Genomic DNA, 13,902 nt, shown 5'->3' on the forward strand with positions numbered 1-13,902 from the left:
ACAACAAACTGGAAGAGCCTGCCAGAGAAAATTCAGAAACTATATTCTTTTGAATTCCTATGTGCCACTAAATATTTGGGCAAAACAGAGTAAATAAAAACTTGAAAACAAGGTTTCTCGACCTTGACACCATTGACACTTTAGGCCAGATAATTCTTTGTTGTAGGAGATTGTCCTGTGCATTGGAGGATGTTTAGTGACATCCCTAGTCCCTATTAGATGCCTGTAGTACCATTTCACCTCCCCACTTGTCACAACCAAAAATATCTCCAGCCATTGCAAATGTCCGTTTGGGAGGGGGACAAAATAATCTCTGGATGAAAGCTACTATTATAAAGTGATAAGATAAAGCCCAAAGTTAGATACTCACTCAAAGAAGTTCTATGTGACTCTGCAACCTCAGTGAAGCATCAATTTGTTTTTATGCACTATCTTAAAGTTTCTCCCAACTTTCATATTTTCTCAATAAAATAATTTCTTCAAGGTACAAATGACACTCCAGAGACAAGAAGATACATTTATTTCACTGTTCAATTATTTTCTTAAAAAAGCTTAATATTTGATAAAATAAAACAAACTTTTAGTACCATAGAAACCTTTCAACATGTACAATGACATATTATTACTATGTACAACTTCAAAAACAAATGCTTCCGGCTCCAAGTAAAGTGATGTTGAATGTTCTGACTACAGTTCAGCTGTAGGAAATTTCCTGGATGGTCAATGGTTTCCTTGGCTTGGAGAAAGATTATATAAATAAGACCTTCAATGAGTTAGGAATCATTAAAATGCTATCTGAAGTTCAGTCATCTGGATCTTGGGAAGTTTGCAATAGCTGTAAGAGTTCAACAAGCAAAATAAAACCCTGTGGATATTTAAACTGGAGTCATCCAGGCGGTCTTGTAAGTTCACAGTCAGTCTATCAAAAATAAAAGCTATTCCTATTGTGGTAAAACTTGGTATCTTGTTCAAATACCATTTTTCACCAGCTCATGAACTCCATTCTCATCGATGATTAGAGGTGCATGGAATTCTTTATCTGCCACATAACTTTCTAATCCCTAAAAAGAGGATTGAAATGAAACACGATTAGAAAATTTGCACTTGTCATGCAATGCTGGACTTAGAGGCTATAATGATGATTTAAAGCACAAATTACAACAGAGGTTGAGATGCAGAATTTAAAAGTCAAAAATCTATTTAATATACATTTTAGACTAGACTTAATGACGGATCTGTAAAAGCATAAAACAAAAATACAAAAAGAAAATTATTCTAATTATCATTTTTACAGTTAATAGGATGATAATCATTTTTCCTATAATCATCACTCAATAGAGTTAACTTTTTTTTTGAGACAGAGGAGTCTCACCCCTCTGCTGACTGCAGCCTCCACCTCCCAGGTTCAAGCAATTCTCGTGCCTCAGCCTCCTGAGTAGGTGAGACTACAGGCGCCTGCCGCCACACCTGGCTAATTTTTTGCATTTTTAAATAAAGACAGGGTTTCCTTATATTGGCCAGGCTGATCTCAAAATCTTGACCTCAAATAATCCACCCGCCTTGGCCTCCCAAAGTGCTGGTATTACAGGCATAAGCCACTGCAAGCAGCCAATAAGCTTTCTAAGCAAGAAAGCTGTCTGTAATGCTACAGCAAAGCAATACAAAGATCTCCAGAAAAAATATTATATAATTAAAAGAGTAGGGACCTCTAAATCCACAAATCTTAAAAGTGACAGTACTAGGTATATAAACAAAGTAGACTCCTTGAAAGAAAAGTTACATTGCATTTTAAAAAGCCAGATGATTTATCTAAAAACAAGCCTGATTATATATTTTACAAAAGTCTATTGCATTTCAATGAGTAGGTAAAATGGACTGTTAATGGCAACTAACACTATGTGGGATAGATGCAGGCCGTAACAGGAATTCTCAAAGAGAAGAATTGAGAACAAATGCAGCTTCTCAATTTGTTACCAGCAAAGCTCCTCAGCACAAGACCATCAGAAAACACTGCACCTTCTCTAAGGTCACCCCTACTTAAATATAAAACAATGCCAGACTCCTGCTTTTATAAAAAGTTTTATTTCAATTTTTTTTTTTTTGGTAATATTTTTTCTTTATAAAGACAAGGTCTCACTATGTTGCCCAAGCTGGTGTCTCCAGCTCCTGAGCTCCAGCAATCCTCTTGTCTCGGCCTTCCCACTGTGCCCAGCCTTATTTCGTTTTTAACTAACAATAATTGTATATATTTTTGAGGTGCAATGTGATGATCTGATGCATGCATATACTGCGGAATAATCAAATGAGGCCAATTAACATATCTATCACCTCAAATACCCTTCTTTGTGGTGAGAAGATTTAAAATCCACTTTTTTGTTATTTTGAAATATAGCAAGCTTTGTAAAAGAAGAGAGGAAAAAGTAAAGCAGACTTACTTCTCCAGCATAGGAGATAAGAGGAGAGATTTCACACTGGATTGGTACATCATTGGCATCCTTCAAGCTAAGAAAAAAAACATGTGTTAAACGTTAGGCTTCCCATGTTACTTGCCAGAGCGAAAGTACAAACCATAACTTTCCTCTGAGAAGCTTTCAGATAACAGAATTTTTCTAAACAAACGGAATAGATACTACCCTGATGATCATTAAATTCCCTGATGATTAAGTTAACATGAAATTCATGGTCAGAAAGACACTATTTGGGGCAAGTGCCAATAATTACAGGTAGCTCTTTACAGCACTTCACTAGTTTTTACACAATGTCCCCTTACATACATCTCATTTTTTACCATTTCCAAGTTTCAATTTGATAAAAAGGCGACTACTTACTAGGTATATAATACATGCCAAGCCCATTGCAAAGTGCTCTGAAGCCTTCATATTGCATTTTAATCCTCACCACTACCTTGGTACTATTAATGCTGACAAACATTCTAAAGCTGTGCTATCCAATACAGAATCCAGTAGGTACATGGGGCTACTTAAACATAAATTAATTAAAATTTTTAAAATTAATTTAAAATTTAAAATTCAGTTTCACAGACATAATAATCACATTTCAAGTGTTCAGAAGCCATGAATGGCCAATGACTACAAAACTGGACAACAAAGATACACAACATTTCCTTCACTGCAGAAAGTGCTATTGGACAGTTAAATTATTTCCCAGTACATGTTTTTCTGTACAACCCAAACATCCTAGATTAGTTGAGCTGATTTATTCAATATGTTTCAAAGTACTTCTCTGTTACCAAAAGTCCTTTTTTAAAGAGCCAAGACAGAATGCACACAAGCAAAGCCAAGGCCAAAGTCACTATTTGCTTCATCTAGGTCACAACCTGACATTTATGGCAATTCTAATTTCTAAGTTATCTAACACAAAAGACAATAGTCAATGCATTTGCAATCATTAGACTTCTGTGTTATCTGCCACTTCAAGAATCTTACCAATAAGACACAGGACACACAAAAAATTAGTTTCTTGTCAAACCACAGCTCTTCTTTGCTTTCTCCAAGTACATAGTCTCAACCTTTGGTGGAATCAAAATCAAAGGGCTTCTGAGTTTAGCTACAGTTCAAGGGTTCTCTAGCATTCAAAGCACTCTCTATCCTACTTCAACTTACTTATCCCGAGACTGTTGACTCGAATCAGACCAGTCATACTCTTTGGATTATTCCAAGTCATTCTCAACTATGGTCCTTTTGACCGTAAAAACCATACCTATCCTCCAAGATTTAACTCAAGCCCCAATCTTCTCTTGGCCACTAGATTTCACAGTGATTGTCTCCATCCATTTATTCATATAAAAAATAAATGTGGCTGGGCACAGTGGCTCACGCCTGTAATCCCAGCACTTTGGGAGGCCCAGATAGGCAGATCACTTGAGATCAGGAGTTTGAGACCAGCCTGGCCAACATGGTGAAATCCCATCTCTACTAACAATACAAAAAATTAGCTAGGCGTGGAGGCAAGCACCTGTAATCCCAGCTGAGGCATGAGAATTGCTTGGGCCTAGGAGGCAGAGGTTGCAATAAACTGAGATTGTGCCACTGTACTCCAGCCTGGGCGACAGAGCGAGACATCATCTCAAAAATAATAAAAATTAATAAATAAATGTATTAGACATCTACTATGTCACTGCCTCCTACAGTAATTATTGCTATAGCACACATTTAGCACATAATCGCATACTGCCTGAAAATGTTACTTTTCTTTTATGTACATGCATCTTGAACGTCCCAATAGGCTGTAAGAAGTGACTTATTTCTCTTGTATAAGATACTTCAGCACCTAGGATACTAATAGCACCTATAAACCTATGAGCAGGCCTACCAATGCTTGCTGTTTAAACAAATAAAACTATGAAAATAGAAAGATGACAAACTAATGAAGTAAAAAGAGGATGCATGGGCAGGGCACACACCTCTCTACATACGTGCCAGATTCTACCACAAAAGCTCAAGTGGTCTGGTCCAGACATTCTGGGGCAACTCAAAGTCATACAGAACCAAATGAGTTTTGAGTAGGCATGCCAAGGAAAAAAAAAAAAGAAAAAAGTGACGACCCACCCCATTAATAAGAAGTATATAGCCCAGTCCCACCTAAACCCCTGAAGGATTCAGTGTAGCAGGAACAGAAGGTGGCTGTGAACCCAAGGAACACATATATATAGCTGGCCTGAATATATAACTTCCATTCTATTACCACAAAGATACCGCAAGAAACTAAGGAGTCAACTTTAGTAAACAAAATTGGATGCCCTGAAGGAGGGAAACCAGAAGCTACCATCATCGGATGTAAAATCTCAGGATATAGGCAAATTAGCCCAATAAACCTACTGCCCCCCCAATTCTTTAGCCATGCATCCTTTTGGTAGCTAACACTATTCAGTAAGCATTAAGGTGAGAAATAAAAATAACATTGAGCCAAAACTCAGCATCATTGTTTCCATTCTTTCAGAATATCTCCCAGCTGTGTCTTCCCTCTTTTACACAATATACTTCCTTTTCATCTCTCACTATTACATGATCTTCTTCAACTGTCTGAGGTCATCCTTTGCTGCTAAGGATTATGCAGGGACTATTTTTCAGTGCACTGTATCATTGAAAGCCAAACTTTGATTTCACTTTAATTATTCTACAAATGCCTAAAACGAAGTACATTGGTGGGGAGGGTATTAAATAAAAGAGTAAGAACTAAATAATGTTTAAAGTTTTTTGTATCTTAACTAAAATAGCTAGATGCTGTCTTCAGTTACATAATTAAGAAACTATTTCACTGTTAGGTTAAAAGCTATGGTTCAATGACAAAGAAATTTAGTCAAAGTTTCATTTCTTAAATTATAAAAGCAGCTTGCTTCCATATATTAAAAATGGTGGATGAGACAGGAAGTGACAAAGGGCTCTGCATCCCAGTTCCCAAGACATGAGGGACAATAGTCATCTATGGCAGCAGTCTCCAACTCCTGGGCCATGGACCAGTACTACTCTGTGGCCTGTTAGGACCTGGGCCACACAGCAGATGAGCAGTGGGCAAGTGAGTAAAGCTTCATCTGTATTTACAGCTGCTCCCATCGCTCACATTACCGCGTGAGCTCCACCTCCTGTCAGATCAGTGGCCGCATTAGATTCCCGTAAAAATGTGAACACTATTGTGAACTGCCCACGTAAGAGATCTAGGCTGCATGCTCCTTATGATAATCTAATGCCTAATGATCTGTCACTGTCTCCCATCACCCCCAAATGGTACCATCTAGCTGCAGAAAAACAAGCTCAGGGCTCTCAGATTCTACATTATAGTGAGTTGTATAATTATTTCATTACAATGTAATGATAATGGAAATAAAGTATACTATCAATGTAACGTGCTTGAATCATCCTGAAACCACTCCTAAGTCCATGGAAAAATTATCTTCCACAAATTGTCTTCCACCAGTCCCTGGTGCCAAAATAGGTTGGGGACCACTGATCTCCAGCACCTATAATAGGCTGATCTGATCTTTGAGTCCATTTCCTTGTTTACAGAGTCACATCCCAGAAACACTGACACTCACAGGAATTTGTCTGGGCAGAGGAATGGCACACACAGGTAAAAGCACGTGAGTGACCTTGATATCAGTGCTACTCTATTTCTGAGATAACTTCCATCTTTGACCTATATATATTTCCCAAATTATCTTAAAAACCTTAACTTTTTTTTTCTTTATATGGAGTCTTGCTCTGTCACCCAGGCTGAGGTGCAGTGGTGAAATCTCAGCTCACTGCAACCTTGGCCTTCCAGGTTCAAGTGATTCTCAGCCTCAGCCTCCTGAGTAGCTGGGATTATAGGCATACACCACCACACCGGCTAAGTTTTGTATTTTTAGTAGAGATGAGGTTTCACCATGTTTGCCAGGCTGGTCTTGAACTCCTGACCTCAGGTAATCTGCCCACCTTGGCCTCTCAAAGTGCTGGGATTACAGGCCACCGCACCCAACTTAAAAACTTTAACTTTCAAAGTGTAACAATAAGATCCAGCTGTCTCTTAAGCTATAAAGATAATGGCTTTTCCAAACTCTGTCAGTACCCAGATGGGAGAGGATATGTGTTACTTCTAACTAAAAATGATCTGCCATTAAAACAAAAAGATTCTTTAGAAGCAATTGACTAAAATTAATGCAGCGACCAAAAAGGAGAGCTATTAGTGTGAGAATAAATCAAGAGAACAGTTTTCTCCACATGAAGGGTCATCAAATATGACAGGAACAATCAGCCTTTATACTGAGAGCATATACACAATTCCACAAGACACATCTTCAGAATGGTATTTTTAATCCTGTCTAAGATTATGCTAAAGGTGCAAAATGTGTTCTCCCTGGCCTGTAACCTGCTCTGGATCTTATCTATCACCTGTAAATTTGTCAGTTCCACCTCCAACATCTGTGGTGAGATTCTTCAGTGAAGCATGCTCCCCATTTCCAGCATGCAACAAGATTCTGAGTTAGTGTCATCCAGAGAGATACCTGCCACCAAGTAAGCAGTGCACCCACATCAAAGCTTCAACCATCCTCCCTCCAGACCCCCAAAAGGCAGAGCACTAAACTACAATGCCAGTTAGTATGGAGGGAAGCACAGCCCCATCACCATGCACTATAGGCAGGCTGGTATATTTACTTGTGATTGACATCAGCTGTGATGGTCTCTGACTTCCCATTTGTAGCACTGCTATGTGGGAATAAATAAGCATTAATGGGAATGGAAGCAAATCAAACAATAACAATGAAATGGAGTTGCAAAATATACTTGATTGAATGGCATGTGTTTATGGTAAATCATAAATTTGTCCCAAGAAACCAAAAGGGTGGGGGGAAAAAACCTCAATGGCCAAAGATGAAACATGAGGACAATGTGACATGCCAAGAGCAAGCCTGTTGACAATACAGAGCCCAAAAGTGGCTCTGGACTGGGAGACGAAGGCTACCACAGCTGCTTCTTATAAAACCAGTTATGTACCAGTAACTTCCAATGTTCAGTATTCTAATATTTTATTATTTTTTCTTGAGACCGAGTCTCACTCGGTCACCCAGGCTAGAATGAAGTGGTACAATCTGGGCTCACTGCAACCTCTGCCTCCCGGGTTCAAACGATTCTCCTGCCTCAGCCTCCCAAGTAGCTGGAACTACAGGCATGCACCACCAGGCCCAGCTAATTTTGTATATTTGGTAGAGACAGGGTTTCACCATGTTGGCCAGGCTGGTCAGGAAAATTGCTTGAACCCGGGAGGCAGAGGTTGTAGTGAGCGGAGATCGTACCACTGCAATCTGGCATGGTGACAGAGCGGACTCTATCTCAAAAAAAAAAAAAAAAAAAAAAAAACAGTAGTGAGGCCACAGATATATGGGCATCAAAAACCAATCCTCTGTGGCTGAGGGACCTGCCCTGTGGTATAGTGTGATACTGATTGGCTTTAACTATACGACGGGGTGGCTCACGCCTGTAATCCTAACACTTTGGGAGGCCAAGGCGGGTAGATCACAAGATAGGAAGTTAGAAACCAGCCTGGCCAATATGGTGAAACCCCATCTCTACTAAAAATACAAAAATTAGCTGGGTATGGTGATGCGTGCCTGTAATCCCAGCCACTCAGAAGGCTGAAGCAAGAGAATATCTTGAACCTGGGAGGTGGAGGTTGCAGTGAGTAGAGATCACACCACTGCACTCCAGCCTGGGCAACAAGAACAAAACTCTGTCTCAAAAAAAAAAAAAAGATTCCTCTTTACAAGGAAGTAAAACTATCATTGTTTTTATAATAGGCAAAGCTATTGTTATTTCACATCAGGAACTGTCCGCACATCAACACTTTGCTTTTTAAAAAAGATCTAGGAATACAGACAGAGAGAGAGAGAGAGAGAGAGAAAGTCCAATAAAGCATTTACACAAAAGAGAAAAGGTATTGACTTACCGGGGAATTGCTGGAAGGCGAGAGCCATTTTCATCTATGAAGTGGCCCCCTGCATTGAGGACCCAGCAATGATGAAGGGACATCAAAGCATGCCTTGCAGTAGTAGGATTGTCTTTTCCATTCTGACTGTCAGCATTCTTTAGTGGGGAAAACTCATCTTCCCGTAATACTTCATATACCACAAACTTCCTAGAGTGAAACCATACAAAGACTTCTTTATTATGAAACTGTATAAATAGCTTCTAAACCCCTGAACATAGCTAAGCCTTTGGTCTTCAATAATAGGCTTTCCTATTCCAATTTCAAATAAATGATGAGTAAAATATTGCTCATCCTTGGACTAAAGAAAGTTGAAATTTTCTTTTTCAATGCAAAATCAGAAATCCTTGCCCCCCTCAACTATAGAACACTTCATCTTAAATCAGAAAGATTAGAAATCCTAATGTACAAAGATCACATTAGTATCTGTTCTGGAAGAAAAAAATAGGCAAAAAAGATGATTTAGAAACGGAAAGATAAATTTCATTTTATTTATTCACTTATGATTTTTTTTTTTTGAGACAAAGTCTCACACTGTCACCCAGGCTGGAGTGCAGTGGTGCAATCTTCACTCACTCCAACCTCCGCCTCCTGGGTTCAAGTGATTCTCCCACCTCAGCCTCCTGAGTAGTTTGGTCTTCAGGCATGCACCACCATGCCTGGCTAATTTTGTATTGTTAGTAGAAATGAGGTTTCACCACGTTGGCCAGGCTGATCTCAAACTCCTGGCCTCAAGTCATCCACGTGCCTCAGCCTCCCAAAGTGCTGGGATTACAGGCCTGAGCCACTGCGCATTAATTTTATACAGCTAATTTGTCTTCCTCATTTTTGCACTAGTCAAATTCTGAAACGAGCATCTCAATATCAAATGTGATCTTTATATAATCTAAAAATATGTTTACTGAAACATTTATTCACAGGGCAGAAAGAAGATATCCTAAATACAAAACAGGTCAATTCTTTATCTTAACCTTTTTAGTTTCTCATCCAAAATAAATGACTGTAACAACTTTACAGGAGAGCAAGGCAGGGCATGGTGGCTCATGCCTATAATCCCAGCACTTTGGGAGGCCGAAATGGGAAGATCACTTGAGGAAGATCACAAGTGCCTGCTCAACATAGCAAGACCCCAACTCATTTTATATATATATATATATATATATATATATGGGGAAGAAAAAAAAAAAAAACTTCATAGGAGAGCCAGAAACTAGTTGAAACTAGCCAAAAAAAAGTTGTACTAATAGGCAACTCAGATCACACCCTGGTTTTATTCTAGAGAACCTTAATGAATCTAGACTACATCACAATCAAAATGCCATGTGAGATATGTGCTATCAAATGTTTCCTGAAAACTGTTTCATGCCTAAGAGAGTGAAAAGCAGCATTTTAAGACATTTATTTAACCTTACTGGTACTATTCAAAGCATACTTTGCAAACTGGAAGATGTCAAAGACAAATTTTTCCATCTTTATTCCATTGGGTTTGTCTGGCTTAATTAACTGTCCTCGGGTATCCACATAAGGAATCTTCTTTTGAGCCACGTGGTGCTGCAACTGAGGTTCATAAACACTAGGAAGTAAAAGGAAAAAAGATATAATCACATTCCAGATTTAAAATGCCAGAAAATCTTATAACACTCAGGAGCAAATACATCAACAACCAATACTAAGATTTTCATAGTGAAGAGCATTTAAGTTTCAGTTTATATTTAAATAGCAAATGAATGTCTTTCCCTCAATCATCTCTTTATATTTTTAAAAAATCAAATAATGATCTCCACTAAAACTGTGTATGTATGCATTACAAATGTCTTAAAACTGATTATGTGTGCATGAAAAAATGTATTAAGTTACTATGGATGAATCAATAACACAGCTACAAATGACATAGTAGAATGGGAAACATTTTGGAACTGGAGTTGATATTGAAAGTAATGCTTACTAACTTTTTAAAAAGTAGACAGTTGCTGGGCACGGTGGCTCATGCCTGTAATCCCAGCACTTTGGGAGGCCGAGGCAGCTGGATCATCTGAGGTCAGGAGTTCAAGATCAGCCTGGCCAAAATGGTGAAACCCTGTCTCTACTAAAAACACAAAAATATTAGCCGGGCAAGGTAATCCCGGCTACTCGGGAGGCTGAGACAGAAGAATCGCTTGAACTCGGGAGGTGGAGGTTTCAGTGAGCCAAAATCGCACCATTGCACTCCAGCCTGGGCAACAAGAGGAAAACTCTGTCTCCAAAAAAGAAAAAAAGGAGACAGTCATCTTGAATGTCTAAAACCTAAGTGAAGCCGATAGTGAGAATGTCCTTCATTTAAAACTATAGTGGGATAAAACAGCTCTTACTTTATCCTTTGCAGCCCTACCCGCTGATTTTCATGCAGGTGTCAAGTTCTCTTTCTTTATTCTTTAGCACACTAGTCTCTAAACGCCAGCCTGGGAATCAGCTGAATTAGAACTGTGCAGGCAGCTTTTTAAAAATACAGATGCCCCAAACTCATCTTCTGAAATTCTAATTCAGTTGTTGCAGGGTGAACATCTGTATTTTTAAAAAGCTCACAGTTGTAGTAAGGAAAGTTTCATTTTTTTATTCTTTGCTTCAACAGAACGTAGCACATAGTTAGGGGTGGGAGGGTGAGAAGGAAAGGGAGGAATGCTTTGGACTACTGTTAATACAGTAGGGAATGGGCTCTGATAATTCCCACTTTATGATACATCTTACTAAAAACAACACAAGATAAATGTCCATTTGATAAGCGATCCTCAGGAAAGATGGACTTGGGGTGTCTGCCTGCCGCTGAAGTATCTTAGTTTCTGATTAACAATGATTGTAATTTTAAAAGACCCCCATCTTGCCCATACTTGACAACATCTCTCAGAAATGGTACAGTGAAGAAATGGTTGGCAATGTTCCCCGCATTAAACAGCAGTCGTCCATCTGAGCTTCGTTTTTGAGCTGTTGCCAGGGAAATCTCACTATATTCGACCACCTGGTAAACTCCATCCACTCGGCAAACCACTCCAACTGGTTCTGTAGGGTTCGTTTTCTCTACCACCTGCCCACCAAAGAAAGACAACAGTGGAGGAAGAAATTTAATTGTGTCTTTGGAGATCTGCCATTGTCAAAGGCCACATTTACAACTTTGCTTACGCTAAAAGGTATTAAGCCAAGAAGAATCTTTAACTTTAGACAATCAACTATCCATCTTTATATACCTTGACAGACACTTTCCAACTGGAAATGAGGTAAATTTCCTTCCTACGTATCACCTAACTAAACCATGGACTAGAAATTCCATCATATACATATATTTAGCGCAGAGTAAATCACATTCAACTGGGAATAATTAAATCAGGAGTCTATAACCCCCATTTATCTTCTATTTTTTACTTAATTTATCCTTAACCACATTCAATTACTTTGAGAATAAATAAAATGAAATTTCTCTGGGATTCACAAGACAAAAGACCAACTAAGTTAAGCATTTTGTCTCTCATTTTCTATTGTCCAATATTTCATTTGAAAATAGCATTTCTTTACTTTTCATTGGTCAATATGGCACTTTCCTTGTTTTTCAGGGACCTGAGTAGAAGGTAAAGGGGTTTAGAGCAGGTAGGTCATTAGCATCCCACTCCAACGTTAATCAGAAAACCCACCCATATTTATCTATTTTGCATACTAAATTTTATTTGAAATAAGTGATTCTATGCTTTATAAAAACAATTTTGAAAACCAGTGATGTGATAATGTATCAATGGCTCTGGGCTGATAGGGGAGCTGAGAAAAAAAGTGTATACTAAAATCAGAGGGAAAATGTAAGAATATGTAATTTTTGAAAACCTCACAGATGATTTTGGTGTGCTACCACCCTAATCCCACACATCACTGACTTAAGTGTTTAGAAGAAAATTACAAAAGAACTGTATGCAATGCACTAATATAAATATAAAATGAAAGTTCGGATGAAATAAATATCCAACCGAAGAATCAAACAACAAAAACTACTTGTCAACCTAGAAAACAAGGTGAAACCCTGGTGTCTATTTAAAAAATATAAAAATTAGCCAGGCATGGTAGCACACTGCTGTCTCAGCTACTAGGGAGGCTGAGGCAAGAGGAGCACCTGAGTCTGGGGAGGTTGAGGCTACAGTGAAATGTGATTGCACCACTGCACTCCACTTGAGCCTGGGCAACAGAGTAAGACTGTCTCAAAAATACATACCTATTTGAAGGTATTGTTTTGTTTGCCCTGTCCAATTATCAATTCAGCATGCTTCAAAATATTTTTTAAACTCTGCCCCAATTTGACAAGTCTATCCTAAGTAAACATGAAATTATATTAATAAAGTTAAAACTTTTCTTCAATAAATTTCTTAAAACAAATAGAGTCAGCAGCAGTCTCATCCGGAAAACTAAAGGCACTATTGAGAACTTCATTTACACAGCAATTAGAGATATAGGCACTGAGTCTAGCTAGTGAGGCAGGACCGCTGGATAAGTAAGCCTGCTGTGTGGTTCACTGTTTGCCATCCTGAAAGGAACGCAGTTCTTAATGAAAAGAAACTTTCTACCAAGGAATTAGATTAAACTGAAAGGGAACATTATGTAGTAAAATGATTTATACCAATCATGGGCCTACTTACAATTCTTATATAACAACCCATTACCACCCACTAACTCTTACTTCATGTATTCTACCTATTCCACCCCCGCTTTTTTTTTTTTTTTTTTTTTTTTTTGAGACAGAGTCTCACTCTGCCGCCCAGGCTAGAGTGCAGTGGCACAATCTTGGCTCACTGCAACCTCCACCTCCCAGGTTCAAGCGAATCTCCTGCCTCAGCCTCCTGAGTAGCTGGGACTACAGACCATACTACCAGGATGGTCTTGATCTTCTGACCTCGTGATCTGCTTGCCTCGGCCTCCCAAAGTGCTGAGATTACAGGAGTGAGCCATCTCGTCCAGCCTTCTCATTTTTTTTTAATGCACACAGGTTTATTTTCCAATCACTGCTATATACTCCTACTCCGAACCGGCCACAAAAATAAAAATACGCATGGCTGGATGTGGTGGCTCACACCTGTAATCCCAGCACTTTGGGAGGCCAACGCAGGTGGATCACGAGGTCAGAAGATCAAGACCATCCTGGCTAACAGGGTGAAATCTCATCTTTACTAAAAATACAAAAAATTAGCCAGGTGTGGTGGCAGGTGCCTGTAGTCCCAGCTACTCAGGAAGCTGAGGTGAGAGGATCACCTGAACCCAGCAGGTCGAGGCTGCAGTGAAACCATGATCGTGCTACTGCACTCCAGCCTGGGTGACAGAGTGAGACCCTGTCTCAAAATAAATAAAATAAAAATAAAGTACTGCAAAGAATTCTACTATCACAGTATGAATCATCCCCTAATTCAGGTGTTTTAAAAT

At 38.9% G+C, this 13,902-nt stretch overlaps 1 protein-coding gene across 8 annotated transcripts in view; it reads right to left on the reverse strand.

Moving 5' to 3' along the window:
- Positions 1–497: 497 nt before the first annotated feature.
- The window catches only part of UAP1 (UDP-N-acetylglucosamine pyrophosphorylase 1), a 36,118-nt gene continuing 22,713 nt past the window's right edge, over positions 498–13,902 (reverse strand). For 4 of the 8 annotated variants that reach the window (XM_032291564.1, XM_032291567.1, XM_032291566.1 and 1 more), the window contains 6 exons: positions 11,343–11,536; positions 9,911–10,051; positions 8,440–8,628; positions 7,152–7,202; positions 2,436–2,502; positions 498–1,061 (listed from right to left, as the gene is read on the reverse strand). In XM_032291564.1, coding sequence (XP_032147455.1) covers positions 969–1,061; positions 2,436–2,502; positions 7,152–7,202; positions 8,440–8,628; positions 9,911–10,051; positions 11,343–11,536 — 735 coding nt within the window. In that variant the 3' untranslated portion in view covers positions 498–968. The remainder of the gene's footprint in view (positions 1,062–2,435; positions 2,503–7,151; positions 7,203–8,439; positions 8,629–9,910; positions 10,052–11,342; positions 11,537–13,902) is intronic. The other 4 variants (XM_032291570.1, XM_032291569.1, XM_032291568.1 and 1 more) reach the window with 3 other exon arrangements.

Source organism: Sapajus apella, unplaced genomic scaffold, assembly GCF_009761245.1.
Source record: "Sapajus apella isolate SASKATOON/1434 unplaced genomic scaffold, GSC_monkey_1.0 scaffold25, whole genome shotgun sequence".
In the NCBI taxonomy this organism is placed as follows: domain Eukaryota; kingdom Metazoa; phylum Chordata; class Mammalia; order Primates; family Cebidae; genus Sapajus; species Sapajus apella.